Source organism: Perognathus longimembris, chromosome 1, assembly GCF_023159225.1.
Source record: "Perognathus longimembris pacificus isolate PPM17 chromosome 1, ASM2315922v1, whole genome shotgun sequence".
In the NCBI taxonomy this organism is placed as follows: domain Eukaryota; kingdom Metazoa; phylum Chordata; class Mammalia; order Rodentia; family Heteromyidae; genus Perognathus; species Perognathus longimembris.
Genome location: NC_063161.1, coordinates 54,683,281 through 54,699,923, shown reverse-complemented (window position 1 = coordinate 54,699,923; position 16,643 = coordinate 54,683,281). Strand labels below are relative to the sequence as shown.

General features: G+C 41.8%; 1 protein-coding gene across 2 annotated transcripts in view; it reads left to right on the top strand.

The window, feature by feature from the left end:
- Nucleotides 1–16,643, top strand: part of Spats2 (spermatogenesis associated serine rich 2) — a 63,070-nt gene that overhangs the window by 9,442 nt on the left and 36,985 nt on the right. For both annotated transcript variants that reach the window (XM_048365043.1, XM_048365033.1), the window contains exon 2: nt 10,386–10,629. In XM_048365043.1, the coding sequence (XP_048221000.1) occupies nt 10,605–10,629 (25 nt within the window). In that variant the 5' untranslated portion in view covers nt 10,386–10,604. The remainder of the gene's footprint in view (nt 1–10,385; nt 10,630–16,643) is intronic.

Genomic DNA, 16,643 nt, shown 5'->3' with positions numbered 1-16,643 from the left:
TTGCTGTTCAAAGCTAGTACAGTACAGCTTGAGTCACTCCTCCACTTCATCTTTTTTGTTGATTAATTGGAGATAATAATCTCACAGACTTTCTTGCCCAGTCTGGCTGTGATCCTCAGATCTTAACTTTTCAGTAGCTGGGATTACAGGTGTGAGCCATAGTGCTCAGCTTTTTCTTTTCTTCATTTATTTTTTACTTACAGGTGGTTGTCCAAAGGAGTTACAATTTAGCATGTCCATTTATGTGTACAGTGCATCTTGATCACTCACTTTTGCCATCATTCTTCTCCCAGTTACCCTTTCCTTTATCAGCCACATCGTTTCCAACTTTTTCATATGTGTACATTGAGTAATAACAGTTTATCCACTGTTGCCTTTCCTTTTCCATTAATCACCAGCTTCCACTAATCTCCTGTGCAAAAAATGTTTCAGCTTCCTGATAATTCATTTTGCTAAACTGTTCATTGTTCGAAGGTTTACATCATGGAGTTTTATTCTTTCATGTCCTATAATTTAGTAAGGCTGGCCATATGTATATGCATGTGCCCCAGGGTGTGTTTATTTGGGAAGTTATATTTTGGGTCTACTATCCACATATGAGAGAAAACATGCTCTTTTGTCTTTCTGGGCTTGACTTCACCCAGAATGATACTTTTCAGATCCTTCCATTTCCCTGCAAAAGACATAATTTTATTCTCCCTGATGGCTGGATAAAATAAATATATATTTATTATATTTATATGTCACGTTTTCCCCTTAAGTGTCTTTTGCAGTGCTGGCTTAGGAGTCATGAATTTCTTTAGCTCTGATTATTTCTCTATCAATTCTAAAGGATAGCTTCATTGGATAGTCTATTCTAGGTTGACAGTTGTCTTCCAGGGCTTAAATTATGTCTTTGCATGCCCTTCTTGCATTTAATATGCATGTAGAGAAATCTGCTGTTATTTGAATGGATTTGCCATTGTAAATTACTTGCCTCTTTTTTGCAGTCTTCAGTATTCTGTATATTTAGTGTTTTCACTATAATGTATGTAGGAGTGTTTTGTCTGTGATCTTGGCTATTAGGAGTTCTGTAAGCTGTCACACAGATGATATCTCTTTCTTAAGGTTCTAACGTTATTAATCTCTCATTTTGTTGAATAGATTCTCATTACCTTTAGTTTTAACTACTTTTTCCTCATCTATCTCCATTTTAAGTAAGTTTGATCTTTTCACAGAGGTTTTATAAATCACCTTAGTATCTTCTGATTGTTTTTTCAATGTCTTTGCAGCATCTCATATCTTGTTTTCAACCTCTTTTTTTTTTTTTTTTTGGCCAGTCCTGGGCCTTGGACTCAGGGCCTGAGCACTGTCCCTGGCTTCCTTTTGCTCAAGGCTAGCACTCTGCCACATGAGCCACAGCGCCACTTCTGGCCGTTTTCTGTATATGTGGTGCTGGGGAATTGAACCCAGGGCCTCATGTATACGAGGCAAGCTCTCTTGCCACTAGGCCATATCCCCAGCCCTCACCTCTTATGTTCTATTACCTAAACTTTATTTTAATTTTTTATTTTTTGGTGCTAGTTCTGGAGCATAAACCAAGGTGTATCTTCATGTTCTAGGAAGAACTTCCTTAACCAGAGTGGTAGTAGGAAGGAGATAGAGGGATAGTCCTATTGGAATAATACTAGGTATTTGGTTATATAAGGTAGAATGGGGTAGGTAATCTAAGCTTTGTGGAGAAGTTCATGGAAAGTGGAATAAGGTAAGCAGAAAAAAAATGGTTATTTGGTTACAGAGCAGTGGAGATGAAGTAAGGAAAAATGAATAGGTATATATCCACTAACAAATTAAAAAAAAAAAAAAACAAACCCAAAGAACACCAGTGATCCAGGAGAAAAGAGGGGGAAAAGGAGAGGAGCCAGGTGCCAGTGGCTCACACGTATAATCCTAGCTACTCAGGAGGCTGAGATCTGAGATGTGGTTCAAAGCCAGCCCAGGCAGGAAGGTCCATGAGACCCTTATCTCCAGTTAGCCACCAGAAAGCCATAAGTGCTAGAGCGGTAGCCTTGATCTGAAGAGCTCAGGGACAGAGCCCAGGCCCAGACTTCAAGCCCCATGACTAGGGGGAGAAAAGTAGAAGAAAAACATACAAAGAAATATAAGTAAAAACAAAGCAAAAAATGAAAGAATAAGTGATGTTCAGATAGTCTTAGTTACCAGATGTAAGTTTAGGTTCTGAAGAATATTTAGGGGTAGGAGGGCCGGGGGTAAGAGAGGTTATAAGAAAAGAATTCTAGGGGCTGGGAATGTGGCTTAGTGGTAGAGTGCTTGCCTAGCATGCATGAAGCCCTGTGTTCCATTCCTCAGTACAACATACACAGAATAAGCCAGAGTAGAGCTGTGGCTCAAGTGGTGGAGTGCTAGCCTTGAGCAGAAGAAGCTCAGGAACAGTGCCAAGTCCCTAAGTTCAAGTCCCAGGACTATTAAAAAAAAAATCCACTTGTAGGTATAAGGAAGGTAGATGGAGCTATGGGAAGGAAAAGGAACTATGGTACAAAAAAGAAAACTAAGAGACAAGTAATGCATTCAGATATAATGGTTTCCAATTAAAAAGAGAGAAAGAAATGAGCAGATTAAGTGGAAGGGGTTAATAAGTCTATGCTAAAATGTGTAAAAGCAAAAAGTAAATGGCCTTTATCTGATTCACAGAAAAGAACCATACAGTTAAACAAATATAACACTCGAGACACATGTGCCAATATAGGAATAAAGAGAAATACACATATACAAGTAGGAATTTTCCATTGTTCTTGTGTGTCTCTGCATACATTTATGTATAGGCTTCTCTGTGGGTTGCAAAAGGTCTGAGAGGAGGACTTAGCTTCCGGAAGAAGAGCTTGGTTGGGCATCAGAGTACAAGCTTATGTGATGGCTGATGATGCCTCTATTATTTGGTTCAGCAGGGAGTCTCAAGGCTATTTGGTATAATGTGGCTGCCACTTTCTAAAGCTGGCTACATTGGACTTTTTTGAGCTGTTGTAGGTTGGCAGCACATTCCACTTGTGTGCTGTGTTTCTGGGCAGGCCACAACACTTTTTGCAGAGCGACCTACAACCATCCCCAGTTGCTTGTAGTTTCTGCCTCAGCAGGTATTCCTAATCCTCTTGTCTCCAGCCCACCAGGCTCTTGTAGCCTCTGACTTTCTGTCTGTTAAATTTTGTGGCAAGGGGTCCTCTGTGTTGTAAAGCTGTGATTGTTTCTTGTCCCTGAACTGCCAGAGAGACGTTTTCAAAGTGGCAATTTTCTGTCACACGCTGGGATACCAGGGACCATTGGTTCCAAAAATCAAGCTCCTCACATCAGATTAGTTTCTATCTCCGAAGTTCCTGGTCTGGTGGTAAGATTTATGGGTTGTCTGTTTTTCCTGAAGCTAAATTTGATAATCCTTTGGTGACACTGTCTAATTTTACCTAGTGTTGCTGTTCTATCTTCCTGACTCCCTGCCTTTAGACAGGAGAACTAGGTGTAAGTTCCAGATTTCTTACTTTTTTTTTTTTGGTCAGTCATAGGGCTTGAACTCAGGGCTGGACACTATCCCTGAGCTTTTGTGCTCAAGGTAGTGAGTGCTCTACCACTTGAGCTACAGTGCCACTTCTGGTTTTCTTGTCATTAATTGGAGATAAGAGTCTCATGGACTTTTTGCCCAGACTGGCTTCAGACTGTGATCCTCAGATCTCAGCCTCCTGAGTATCGAGGTTTACAGGCATAAGCCACCAGCGCTAGGCAACTAGCTTCTTACTCCTTTTTTTTTTTTTTTGCCAGTCCTGAGGCTCTAACTCAGGGCCTGAGCTTTTTTTTGCTCAAGGCTATAACACTCTTCCACTTGAGCCACAGCACCTCTTCTGGATTTTTTTCCTGTTTATGTGGTGCTGAGGAATCAAACCCAGGGCTTCATGTATATGAGGCAAGCACTCTTGCCACTAGGCCATATTCCCAGCCCTTCTTACTACTTTTTTTGGGTTTGATTTCTTCGGTGTAATTTCCTGGGTCTCTGTAATCCTTGGAGTTTCTTTTTTTTGCTCCTCTCAGAATTTATTCACTTTTGTGTTAATTAATTGTCCGTCTTGGGGCTTGAACTCTGGGCCTGGGCTGTCTCTGGGCTCCTGTTTTTGTTCAAAGCTAGTGTGCTTCCACTTGAGCCATAGCATCACTTCAGCTTTTTCTGTGATTAACTGGAGCCCAGCTGTCTTTGAACTATCAGCCTCCTATGTAGCTAGGATTACAGGACTGAGCCACCAGTGCCTGGCTGTATTATTGAATTTTTGTTCACAGAACAAAATGGTAAATACTTTCAATCTGCCATTTTCAGTTTTTTGAGGATGTGCTGTTACTGGAGCTTTGTGTTTTCCCTTCTGGCTTTTTTTTTTTTTGGTAGATCCTGGGGCTTGAACTCTGGTTTTGGTGCTGTCCCTGAGTTGCTTTTGCTCAAATTTATCATTCTACTACTTGAACCACAGTGCCACTTCTGTTTTTTTCTGTGGTTAACTGGAAATAAGAGTCTCACTGGGGCTGAGAATGTAGCTTAGTGGTAGAGTGCTTGCCTAGCATGCATGAAACCCTAGGTTTGATTCCTCAGTACGACATAAACAGAAAAAAAAAAGTTGGAAGTGGTGCTGTGGCCCAAGTGGTAGAGTGATAACCTTGAACAAAAAGGAATTCAGAGACAAGTGCCCGTGCTCTGAGTTCAAGCACCAAGACTGGCCAAACAAAAAGAGTCTTAAGGACTTTCCTGACTGGGCTTCAAACTACAATCGTCAGGTTTCAGCCTCCTGAGTAACTAAGATTACAGGTATGAGCCACTAGTGCCCGTTTCTGGGCTGTCTTTGAGCAGTGATCCTCAGATTTTAGTCTCTTGAGTAGCTCAGATTACTGATATGAGCCACTGATGCATGACTTTAAGAATTTTTTTTTTTTTTTTTGGCCAGTCCTGGGCCTTGGACTCAGGGCCTGAGCACTGTCCCTGGCTTCTTCCCGCTCAAGGCTAGCACTCCGCCACTTGAGCCACAGCGCCGCTTCTGGCCGTTTTCTTTATATGTGGTGCTGGGGAATCGAACCTAGGGCCTCGTGTATCCGAGGCAGGCACTCTTGCCACTAGGCTATATCCCCAGCCCGAGAATTTTTTAAATTATTAGCATCAATTATTTGTACAAGGGGGTCGTGACATTCCAGACATCCCTAAGTGAATCCTAACCAAATCTCTCCCCTACTACTGCTGTCTTTACTACTACTACTTCTCTTCTAAAACAATTTCAACAGATTTCATTGTTCTATTCTCATATATTCATGTAAACTACTCTGACCATAAACATCCTCATTTTTCACCTTTCTCCTTCAGCTCCCTCTCCTTCCAATAAACCCTGTCCCCAACGGAGCCTGTTTTACTTTGTTGTATTCTTTTTTTTTTTTTTGGATAGTGTACTTATGTGTTTTATTGTAACATTTTAAAAATACATATATTGTATATAATCAGAAAGGCCCTTTTGCTTGCCCACCCCATCTCTCTATTGATCAATAGGTTTCATTAAGATTACCATCTTCATACATAGTTGCAGAAATTATTATCTACCTTTTCTTTGTCCTCTCCTTCTCCTAAATAGTCCCAAAATTAGAATCATGTTCTCTGTATATGTATATGTTTCATGAAGATCTATGTTCTTAAGGTTTAGCTTTCACAGATGAGTGAAAAGGTGATATTTGGCTATTTGAACTTGGCTTATCTTGTTCAACATTATGATCTCCAGTTTTACCCATTTTTTTCATCAAATGGTATGGGTTCCTTTTTTTTTTTTTTTCCGGTTGTTGGGCTTGAACTCAGAGCTTGGGCACTGTTTCTGAACCTCTTTGTGCTCAAGGCTAGTGCTCTCCCACTTGAACCACCGTGTCACTTCCAGTTTTTGAGTGGTTAATTGGAGATAAGAGTCTCACAGGGACTTTCCTGCACAGGCTGGCTTTGAATTGCTGCAGGCTTTGAATTGCAATCCTCAAACCTCTGCCACCTGAGTAGCCAGGATTACAGGTATGAGTCACTAGCACCTGGCTATGATTTCATTTTTCACACTAAGAATTTTCCACAAAAAATTGACTTTTTCCTGGAATTATTTCTTTTCCTATTCACTACCTAAACCCAAACTTACACTTTATTATTTTACATTTTCAGAATTTCTTGAATTATTTTTTTCTTGGAAGATTCTCCTCCCAAATAAACATATTTCATCTTCTTATCCTATGGGATTCTATGGTTTTCTAGTGTTACATTTAAATCTATCTTGTCAATTTTCCCTGAACACCCTAAGTCTCCTCCTTTACCATCATAGTACGAAATACAGTCATTTATAAGCACTGTATGCATTTGAAGCACTCCTAATTATGGGGTAAACCTATTTTCTTTTCTGTGCCAGTACTGATGCTTGAACTTCAGAATTTCCAAATTTCTCTTTCTAAAAACAGTTTATCTCTTTATAAGATTCTCAGTTTCAACTGTTGAAAGTATTGTCCACATATTTTTAGTCCTTTGAAGTTTTTTTTTCAGTATTAGGGATTGAACTCCGGACTTTCTGTTCTGGCCAAGTACTCTACTAGGAGTCATACCTCTAAATCTTTTTGCAGTTAGTCATTTTGGAGATAGTGGTCCACTCTCAGGGCTAGTGTTGTGCCAAGTCGCGAGACGACCACCAAGAAGGCCACTGAGACTCAGACATTCCGAAATGCAAAAGCAAGGCTTTATTCAAACGAGCTGCAACTCGGGCCATGTCCTACCCACCAGGGCCTTGTCCTACCCACCAACACAGCAGAGGTTAGGAGGGAGCCTCCAGCTGTGATTATACAGGGCTTATAAAGGCAACAAAGTTACAACAATCAGGCCTTCAAGCAAGCAAGATTAGGACACAGGTGCAAATCTGATTGACTCAGGGCTCCAGGCACTCTGGGGGACAGTCAGAGTTAAGCATTCCCAGCAGTTAGAGTTCTAGACCGACTGGGCCCTAATGGGCTTGTCCTGGGTTTGCTCACAGGGCCTGCTTATCTCAGGTTCTTGTGGTAAAGTGGGGTTCGAGTGGTAAAGTGGGGCCTGACTTCAAAGTCTGGCACTTCACTAGCCTGAAGCTGTGGTCTTTCTATCTCTACTTCCCAATGCCGGGATTACAGGGCTGGGATTATAGATTTGAACGAATATGCCGAGTCCTGTGCCATCATTCATTGTCGTCATCCTTGTTGCCATTGTCTAGTCTTTGTCTTCTTTCTTCTTATTTTTTCTTCCAAGTTTTGTGATGGTCCTAGGGCTTGAACACAGTACCAGGTCACTATCTCTCAGCTTTTTTTTTTTTTTGCCAGTCCTGGGGCTTGAACTCAGGGCCTGAGCACTGTCCCTGGCTTCTTTCTGCTCAAGGCTAGTATTCTACTACTTGAGCCACAGCACCACTTCTGGTTTTTTCTATATACGTGGTACTGAGGAATTGAACCTAGGGCTTTATATATAGGAGGCAAGCACTCTACCAGTAGGCCATATTCCCAGCCCGTCTGAGTTTTTGTTTTGCTCAAGTCTAACACTCTACCACTTGAGCCACAGTTCCATTTCCAGTTCTTTTGAAATTAATTTAGGGTAAGAATCTCACAGAATTTCCTACTCAGGCTGGCTTCTAACCTCAATTCTAAGATCTCAGTCTTCTGAGTAGCTAGGATTACAGATGGGAAGGATGACAGATGGGAGCCATTAGTTCCTGGCTCATCCTTCTTTAAAAAAATTTATAGTTTGTTGGTGAAGTCTGGCATTTGGTTCTACTCAGAGATGTTTTAAATTTCATATTTGTTTTTCTGATTAGCTGGACTCACACATTTCTGCATTTTTGTACATCTTTAATTTTTATTTTTATTTTATTTTATTTTTTGGCCAGTCCTGGGGCTTGGACTCAGGGCCTGAGCACTGTCCCTGGCTTCTTTTTGCTCAAGGCTAGCATTCTGCCACTTGAGCCACAGCACCACCTCTGGCCATTTTCTGTATATGTGGTGCTGGGGAATTGAACCCAGGGCCTCAGGTATACGAGGCAAGCACTCTTGCCACTAGGCCATATCCCCAGCCCCCATCTTTAATTTTTTGTTGAAATTGTTTGTTATATAAATTCTAATAACTTTGGATCCTGGGTTTTTTCCCCCCTCTAATGGTTGGTTATTGCTGCTTTGTTATGTGTGTCTGTGTGCCCAGATGTGCACGCATCAAGGTCCTGAGACTTGTTCTCAGAGCCTGGGCACTTAGCCTGGGCTGTTTTGCTCCAGGCTATTGCTCTACTATTTGAGCCACAGCTCCACTTCAGGTTTTTTGTGTGTGTGTGGTTAATTGGAGATAAGAGTCTCATGGACTTTCCTACCTGGGCTGGCTTTGAACCACAATCCTCATATCTCAGCCTCCTAAGTAGCTAGGATTATAAGTGTGAGCCATAGGTGCCCAGCTCTGCTTTGTTGCTTTTCTTTTTTTTCCCCCTTCTTTTGCCGTTCCTAGGGCTTGAACTCTGGGCCTGGGTGCTGTCCCTGATCTCCATTTTGCCCAAGGCTTGCACTCTACCACTTGAGCCACAGTGTCACTTGGGGCTTTTTCTGTGAAATAAGGGATAAAAGTCTCACCAACTTTAGTGCCTGGGTTGGTGTCAAACCTGGACATATACCACCAGTGTCCAGCTTGCTTTGTTGCTTTTTAAAGTAACTTGCTTAAACCAAGTCTATGGCATTTCTCTCTATCTGTACAGTCTTGCTAATGTTTGCACTTAATTTACATTACTTTTAGAATTTCAAGTAATTTTTTTTTTTTTTTGGCCAGCCCTGGGCCTTGGACTCAGGGCCTGAGCACCGTCCCTGGCTTCTTCCCGCTCAAGGCTAGCACTCTGCCACCTGAGCCACAGTGCCCCTTCTGGCCGTTTTCCATATATGTGGTGCTGGGGAATCGAACCGAGAGCTTCATGTGTAGGAGGCAAGCGCTCTTGCCACTAGGCCATATTCCCAGCCCTCAAGTAATTTTTTAAGTTTGTCTTGTTGGAGTTAAATTATTGTTTGGTAGCTTAGACCTTAGTGATAAGGTCTTTCTTACCTGGCTTTTTTTTTTTTTTCCAGTCCTGGGGCTTGAACTCAGGGCCTGAGCACTGTCCCTGGCTTCTTTTTTGCTCAAGGCTAGCACTCTGCCACTTGAGCCACAGCGCCACTTCTGGCTGTTTTCTGTATATGTGGTGCTGGGGAATTGAACCCAGGGCTTCATGTATGGGAGGCAAACACTCTTGCCACTAGGCCATATTCCCAGCACTTACCTGGCTTTCTTGTCCCAAAATACCAGTAATTGAGCTAGGAAACCCAAGAAGCTAAATTATAGATGTAGACTTGATTTGCACAGAAAGTTAGGTGGTAAGAAAGACGTTAGGGAGTAATAAAAAGTAGTAAATATTTGAGAGATACGCAAAAGAAGACTAAGAAAGCATATTTCTGGGCTGGGAATATGGCCTAGTGGTAGAGTGCTCGCCTCGTATACATGAAGCCCTGGGTTCGATTCCCCAGCACCACATATATAGAGAACGGCCAGAAGTGGCGCTGTAGCTCAAGTGGTAAAGTGCTAACCTTGAGCAAAAAGAAGCCAGGGACAGTGCTCAGGCCCTGAGCCCAAGGCCCAGGACTGGCAAAAAAAAAAAAAAAAAGAAAGAAAGAAAGCATGTTCCTTAAGATGATTTGATTCTGAGATTTTTTTTTCCCCTAATAAAAGTACTACTTTTGGGGCTGGGAATATGGCCTAGTGGCAAGAGTGTTTGCCTCATATACATAAAGCCCTGGGTTCGATTCCTCAGCACCACCTAGATAGAAAAGGCCAGAAGTGGTGCTGTGGCTCAAGTTGGCCAAGTGCAGGCCTTGAGCAAAAAAGAAGCCAGGGACAGTGCTCAGGCCCTGAGTCCAAGCCCCAGGACTGGCAAAAAACCAACCAACCAACAAAGCAGTATTTTTCCACAGCTATTCTCTTTCTCTAGAGTACTTAAAAAAAAGAAAAAAAAAAAAAAACTAGGCTGGGAATGTGGCTTAGTGGTAGAGTGCTTGTCTAGCATGCATGAAGCCCTGGGTTCAATTTCTCAGCACCACATCAACAGAAAAGGCTGGGAGCGGTGCTGTGTCTCAAGAGGTAGAGTGCTAGCCTTGAGCAAAAAAGAAACTCAAGGACAGTGCCCAGGCCCTGAGTTCAAGCCCCAGGACTGGCAAAAAAACAAAAACAAAAAACTAGTTCTATATAGAGAAATTCAAAATAAAACCTGTATATGTTGCTTATAAGTTTCATACAGGTACTCATTACTATATTAGTAAATGTTTTCTGTTTTTCCTTTCAGAATCTCCAGGACTTGACTGTTTGCAATAATACTTCTTGACAAGAAGTTGATATCTAGAAGCAAAGGAAATTAACAGCTAGTGAGAAGAATTTTGAACAAGAAGGATTTTGTATTTATTGCATTAACTACAACTTCTGTTGCTCAATTCTAAATCAGCAGTACTCTTGGAACCCAGGGGAGGAAAAAGATTTTTTTTTTTTTGAGAGAAAAGAAATTGCAATGTCAAGGAAACAAAGCCAAAAAGGTGAGATTACATGTGTTCTTTATTGAAAGAATAACTATAGCATATTGGGAACATAGCTCAGTGGTAGAACACTTGCCTTGCATTAAGGCCCTGGGTTTAATTTCTTGCACTATGGGAAGGGAACAGCTTGGGTGGGGTAATGGTTCAAATGGCAAAGAGCCTGCCAGCTAATCGAAGGCACTGAGTTCTAACCCAAGTATGGCCTCCACTCCACATAGAGTAGTGATCCGCAATTAAATCTATGTATCTAAAAACTATTCTTGCTAGAAGTATAGTTCAACAGAGAATGCCTGCCTAGCAATCACGAAATCCTGAGTTCAAAATCCTATATCCCCCCCCCCACCAAGAAAAACCCCAAACCAAAAAAACAAAACACCTTTATTCTTTTAGTAGTTGTGTTTTTGTGCCAGTACTGAACTTGAATTCAGGGCCTGAGTGCTGTCCCTTAGGATTTTTGTTTGTTTGTTTGTTTTTTCCCCCCTTGAAGCTGATAGTCTACCACTTGAGCCACAGCTCTCTACCCGCAGCTTTTTCCCCCTCTTCTTTTGGTGTTTAATTAGAGATAAGAGTCACAGACTTTCTTGCCCTGGCTGGCTTCAAACTATGATCCTCAGACCTCAGCCTTCTGAGCAGCTAGGATAACAGGGGTGAGGTCTGGCACCAACTGAGTAATGTGTCTTGAATGATTTTGTCTGTATTTTGCGAATATTAGGTCATAGATTTGTGTATTACAAGCACCACTTCTGGCTTTTCCTCAGTAATTTATTGGAGATAAGAGTCTCATGGACTTTCCTGTCCCGGTTAGCTTTGAACTGTGTGATCTTCAGATCTCAGCCTCCTGAGTAGCTAGGATTACAGGCTTGAGCCACCCGTACCTGGCTTGAGAGTTATTTTGTATAAGGATTGTATTTCTACCCAGACATACACCAGAATTGTAATAAACTTGCAGGAAAGCCAGATGCAACCTGACAATGAATTTCTTTGAAGAGTGAACATGTGTTAGGGAAATGTGGCAGGGATGACTTCATGCAGGATGTGTTTTATATCCCTGGAGAAAGGAAATGGAGTAAGAATAAATTCTGTTTTTGTTTTTTTCTTTAACTTTCTTTCAAGATTGCTTACCTAGCTTCTTTTCTTTTTCTTTTGGTTAATCATGAGGCTCGAACTCGAGCCTGGGTGCTATTCTGAGCTCTTTTGCTCAAGGCTTGTGCTATACCATTTTGAGCCACAACTATACTTTCAGTTTTTGAGTGGTTAGCTGGAGGCAAGAGTCTCTCAGGGACTCTTCTGGCCAAGCTGGCTTTGAACCACTTCCTCATATCTCTGCCTCCTGAGTAGCTAGGATTACAGGTGTGAGGCACCAGTACCTGGCTTTATCTGGCTTCCTGTCTAAGGGAAATATAAGTTACAGGAAGATATTATTGTATAATTATAATGAGGGGAAGAATAATAAACACCTTTTCCAACTTTCCTGGACTCCCTATAAAAATGTAAAGGGACAAATCCAGTAATAACGCTAGAACTTTTGTACATATAATTATAGTTTTTTTGTTTTTTCTGTTTTTGCCAGTCCTGGGCCTTGGACTCGGGGCCTGGGCACTATCCCTGGCTTCTTTTTTTTTTTGCTCAAGGCTAGCACTCTGCCACTTGAGCCTTAGCGCCACATCTGGCCTTTTCTATATATGTGGTGCTGAGAAATGGAACCCAGGGCTTCACGAGGCAAACACTCTCACCATTAGGCCATATCCCCAGCCCTAATTATAGTTTTATATGAAAAGAATAAACACAGAGGGCTGGGAATGTGGCTTAGTGTTAGAATGTTCGCCTAGCATGCATGAAGCCCTGGGTTCCATTCCTCAGCGCCATATATATAGAAAATGGCCAGAAGTGCTTGTGGTACAAGTGGTAGAGCGCTAGCCTTGAGCAAAAGCAGTTCAGGGACAGTGCCTAGGCCCTGAGTTCAAGTCCCAGGACTGGCACACACACACAAAATAACAACAGCTTTTCCTCATTCAATTTATTTTTAATTTATTGTTTTTTAATTCATAACCAAACTCCATAAATTCAGGAGAAAGAAAATGGGAGAGAATGAAGGAAGGGATGAGATTGAATGAAAAGCATTGTACTTAAAAACCTTTCTTAAAAACTATATGGAGTGTGCTGGGAATATGGCCTAGTGGCAAGAGTGCTTGCCCTCGTATACAGGAGGCCCTGGGTTCAATTCCCTAGCACCACATATACAGAAAATGGCCAGAAGTGTCACGTGGCTCAAGTGGCAGAGTGCTAGCCTTGAGCAAAAAAGAAGCCAGGGACAGTGCTCAGGACCTGAGTCCAAGCCCCAGGACTGGCAAAAAAAAAAAAAATTCCAAAAACTATATGGAGTGGAAGCCATATTCTGGTTAGAACTCAGTGCCTTGAATTGGCTGGCAAGCTCTTTGCCATTTGAACCATTGTAACCCTTTTGTACAAATACTTAATAATAATTTAAAAAAGAAAATTTGAGCTTTTAAATATGCTTAGATTACTAAAAAAGATGAACTGTTTAATGGTATAAAATTTATAAGTGAAAAAGTTTTTTTAACTTATTTCCTTTTAGTCATAGTGATTTACTTTGGTTTCTTCCCATTATGCATAAAACACTGAGTGTTTTTCTCCTGCAAATGAGAACTACTATAATAATAATTTTTTAAAAAGGGATTTGAGACTTAATAATCAACATTTTTTTTTTTTTTTGCCAGTCCTGATGCTTGAACTCAGGGCCTGGGTACTGTCCCTGAGCTTCTTTGTGTTTAAGGATGACACTCTACCACTTGAGCTACAGTGCCACTTCTGGACTTATCTGAGTAGTTTATTGGAGATAAGAGTCTCAACACACTTTCTTGCCTGGGATGGCATTGGACTGCAATCCTCAGATCTCAGCCCCCTGAGTAGCTAGGACCACAGGTGTGAGCCACCAGCACCTGACTAAAAGTCAACTAATTTAATCCAAAAGATTAGCATTTCCAGCTGTGCATCTGTGGCTCACATCTGTAATCTTAGCTACTCAGAAGGCTGAGATCTGAGGATTGTGGTTAGGAGCCAGCCAGGGCACAGAAGTCCCTGTGAGACTCTTATCTCCAATTAACCACTCAAAAACCAGAAGTGGCTCTATGGCTCAAAGTGGTACAGGACTAGCTGTGAGCACAAAGAGGCCCAGGGACAATGCATAGACACTGAGTTCAAGCCCCATAACTAACCCCCCCCAAAATGAGTATTTTCCTAAAAATGTTCACAAGAATTGCATTGATCTTTTAAAAAATTGGGAGTATTTATTTCATATCTGTTTTGTCAGAGCTGTTAAAAAAAAGTAATCATATGGGCTGGGAGTATGGCTTTAGTGGTAGAGTGCTTGCCTCACATACATGAAACCTTGGGTTCGATTCCTCAGCACCACATATACAGAAAAAGCCAGAAGTGGCACTCTGACTCAAGTGTTAGAGTGCTAGCCTCAAGCAAAAAGAATCTAGGGACAGTGCTCAAGACCTGAGTTCAAGCCCCAGGACTGGCCAAAAAAATTTTAATTAATTAAAAAAATACAAATCAATTTTTACAATTAGTGGGTACTACAAAATGAATTTAAACGCTGGGGATATAGCCTAGTGGCAAGAGTGCCTGCCTCGGATACACGAGGCCCTAGGTTCGATTCCCCAGCACCACATATACAGAAAACGGCCAGAAGCGGCGCTGTGGCTCAAGTGGCAGAGTGCTAGCCTTGAGCGGGAAGAAGCCGGGGACAGTGCTCAGGCTCTGAGTCCAAGGCCCAGGACTGGCCAAAAAAAAAAAAAAAAAGTTAGGGGCTGGGGATATAGCCTAGTGGCAAGAGTGCCTGCCTCGGATACACGAGGCCCTAGGTTCGATTCCCCAGCACCACATATACAGAAAATGGCCAGAAGCGGCGCTGTGGCTCAAGTGGCGGAGTGCTAGCCTTGAGCGGGAAGAAGCCAGGGACAGTGCTCAGGCCCTGAGTCCAAGGCCCAGGACTGGCCAAAAAAAAAAAAAAAAAAATGAATTTAAACTTTATAACACATAAGAGGCATTAAGTGCTTCAGATAAGGCTGAACTAAGCCTAGATTTATATTTTGGTGGAAATAAAGCCCAAGTATTGTTAAGGTTTTCTCTAAAACAAACTACATAGAATTGATTTTTGGGCAAAAAAGTATAAAATATTAATAAAAATTTCCTATTCATTTATGTCCTTAAGTTTTCATTGGTTTAGCTTTATTAGTTCAAATAATCTGTGATTATATTGACTATCAACTTCGTTACTTAGTGCTACATTAAAAAAAATTTATGCTAGGAGGCTGAGACCTGAGGATCATGATTTGTAGCCAGGCCAGGCAGGAAAATATTTAAGACTCTTATGTCCACTAGACTACCAAAAAAGCTGAACGGGAGCTGGAGCTCAAGTAGCGGAGCACTAGAGCAAAGGAAGCTCAGAGATACACTCTGAGTTTAAGCTCCAAGACAGGCACAAAAAAAGTTACATGCTAGCGTTTGTTAGTTTGTTATGTAGTTGGCAACACATTCCAAACCTATTTTTTGTTTTATTTTATTTTTTGCCAGTCCTGGGGCTTGGACTCAGGGCCTGAGCACTGTCCCTGGCTTCCTTTTTGCTCAATGCTAGCACTCTACCACTTGAGCCACAGCACCACTTCCAGCCTCTTTTGTTTATGTGGTACTGAGGAATTGAACCCAGGGCTTCATGCATGCAAGGCGAGTACTCTACCACTAAGCCATATTCCCAGCCCCCAAATTCATTTTTTTTTCAAGTAAAAAGATGGATTTATTGGAGAAGTAAAAAGTATATTGAGGGCTGGGAATATGGCCTAGTGGTACAAGTGCTTGCCTCATATACATGAAGCCCTGGGTTCGATTCCCCAGCACCACATATATAGAAAATGGCCAGAAGTGGCACTGTGAGTGGCAGAGTGCTGGCCTTGAGCTAAAAGAAGCCAGGGACAGTGCTCAGACCCTGAGTTCATGGCCCAGGACTGGCCAAAAAAAAAAAAGTATATTGACCGCCAGGGTCACGGCCCAGACTCGGGAGCTGGGATCACGCGCCCTGAGCCATGCTTGGGTCGGGTTATAAAGGCAAACACCACATTGTCGAGCCTGCCACACGTAGGTGGCCAGTGAGGTTACAACACTTAAAGAGCATGCCAGGTCACACACAGGTGGCCAGTGGAGTTACAGTCTGCCTCATAGCAACTGTTTGAACCAACCTATCATTTTAGTTAGACTTGGTGCATGGATTTGGCGGCGCTCACATGATGCAGATGGATATGCCTACTCACGGGAGGCACAGGTTTAACCTTGAATGCTCCACTACTCAGGTGGTCAAGCAGCCGCAAGCAGCCGAACTCATTTTTTAATAACATTTCTATTCAACCACAGAACATGTTTTTTCGTTATGAATAATACTTGTAAATTATTAAATGTTTATCAGAATTTAACTTGAATTACTTAAGTTAAGCCAATTTCACTTATAATTATTTATCATTATTTATTACTATAAGCTTTTAATTTGTCTGTTGGTTTGTTTGTGCCAGAACTGGGGCTTAAACTCATGATCTCATGCTTGTGCTCTCACTTGACTTTTTCACTCAAGGCTGGCACTCTACCACTTGAGCTACAGCTTCACTTTGCTTTTTTGTTTTTTGGGGAGCTTTTTTTTTTGATACCAGTACTGGGGCTTGAACTCAGGGCCTGAGCTTTTTATGCTCAAAGCTAGTGTTCTCCCATTTAAGCCACAGTGCTACCTCCAGGTTTGTTTGTTTTTTTTTTTTTAATTAGAGATAAGAGTCTCATGGATTTTCCTGTCTTAGCTGGCTTTTAACCATAATCCTCATATCTCAGCCTCCTGAGTAGCTAGAATTATAGGCATGAACTACCAGCACTTAGCAAGCCTTTAGCCAACACTTAGCAGAAGTTAGTGTTTCTGATCCATGGGGTCATACCTGTCTGTGAAATGGAGA